The 1,572-nt window shown below is 41.5% G+C and overlaps 1 protein-coding gene across 1 annotated transcript in view; it reads right to left on the minus strand.

Moving 5' to 3' along the window:
• The window catches only part of FRY (FRY microtubule binding protein), a 251,083-nt gene that overhangs the window by 59,077 nt on the left and 190,434 nt on the right, over positions 1 to 1,572 (minus strand). Inside the window, exons 45-46 of the mRNA XM_003797632.2 lie at positions 1,042 to 1,139; positions 6 to 137 (exon numbers count right to left, since the gene is read on the minus strand). Coding sequence (XP_003797680.1) covers positions 6 to 137; positions 1,042 to 1,139 — 230 coding nt within the window. The remainder of the gene's footprint in view (positions 1 to 5; positions 138 to 1,041; positions 1,140 to 1,572) is intronic.

Below are 1,572 nucleotides of genomic sequence, written 5' to 3' on the forward strand. Positions count from 1 at the left end.
TCAGCATACGCTTCATGAAGGTATCGGCAAACCACGTTGACCCACGTGGCACAGTCCCTTGTGTAGCTGTGCGTTTTATAAAGAGTCATAACGTGTGCAAGATTTGACAGTTTGGGGTTCTTCTCTTCCAAACAAACCTTTTAATATAAGAAAATCAATTAGGGGCCTATGTGCCATTTCTTTGCTGTGACAATGGGAGCCCCTTGCTCTTACCCTATAAACCTATCTTTCTTCTTCTCAATAAACTTTGTCTCATGTTTGCCTTACTTTGGGGTGTCTATTCATTTTCTGACCAAGAGCACTCCAAGAAGTGAGGACCCAGGCACCCAACATTTTAGATTGATAAGAAGCAGCTGGTAGCCCTCAAAGTTGTGTATAGTAGTTAATAAACCTTCCTTTTCTTTTTTTTTTGAGACAGAGCCTCAAGCTGTCACCCTGGGTAGAGTGTCGTGGCATCACAGCTCACAGCAACCTCTAACTCCTGGGCTCAAGCAAGTCTCCTGCCTCTGCCTCCCAAGTAGCTGGGACTTACAGGCGCCTACCACAGCGCCTGGCTATTTTTTTGGTTGCAGCCATCATTGTCGTTTGGTGGGCCCGGGCTGGATTCGAACCCGCCACCTTAGGTGTATGTGGCTGGCGCCTTAGCCACTTGAGCCACAGGCACCGAGCCAAACCTTCCTTTTCTTGCTTAAAAAAAAAATTAAGGATAACATAACCCAAAGAAGAAACAAATGTTAGCAATTTCAATGTAAGTTCTGGCAGTCTAGAAATTAGAGTGATACACTTTTTGGTAGCTACAGAAGTGCTTAGCTTGGCTAATATAATTTTCACAAATTCTTTCTACCTGTTTTCTCAGTCATGAAAGCAAATAGGACAATTTCCATTAGCCACTCATAGATGCACATTACTGGTGATATCACTTATTATTTCCAGTTTTTGAGAAAAGCATTGCCTTCTCTAGGCCTGATAATTTCTGTCTGACATTGTGCCTTCCTGATGGCTTGAACAGATCTGCCTGAAGTTTAGAACCGTAACTCATACCTGAGCAATCCTTTCGGCTACATCCTTACAGAACTGATTGGGATTTTCAAAATGCTGAATCAGCTGGGGCAGAAGACACAAGACATTCAGTGGAAACCCTGGATTAGAGAAGATACAACAGAGATAGCTGAATACAGTGTCTTTTAACCATTAACTGGGGAAGGCATGTTTTAAAGATTTTATTCTGAGATGATGCAAAAACAGTCTTTTGAAACACCTTAAATATGATCTAAAACAAAATCCAGAAAAAAGGTACCACAGTTTCACCAGTTACAAAGAAACACTGAAAGAGATTTGTAATTTTAAGATCCAGTGGTTATCTTGCTATGATCTGTGTGGGAATGAGGATCACTGGCACAAATTAAACTGAACCAAAGCACCAATTTGAATTTTTTATTAAAAAAAAATACAGTAGACCCTCCATAGCTGACCACCTCCCTACACTGATAACCTCCTTAAGCTGACCTAATTGTCACAGATGGGACATGCACCACATGTACGTATCAGTACAGTAGGCCTAGTTCCTTATGA

The sequence above is a fragment of the Otolemur garnettii genome, unplaced genomic scaffold, assembly GCF_000181295.1.
Source record: "Otolemur garnettii isolate 467f Iridium unplaced genomic scaffold, OtoGar3 scaffold00120, whole genome shotgun sequence".
In the NCBI taxonomy this organism is placed as follows: Eukaryota; Metazoa; Chordata; class Mammalia; order Primates; family Galagidae; genus Otolemur; species Otolemur garnettii.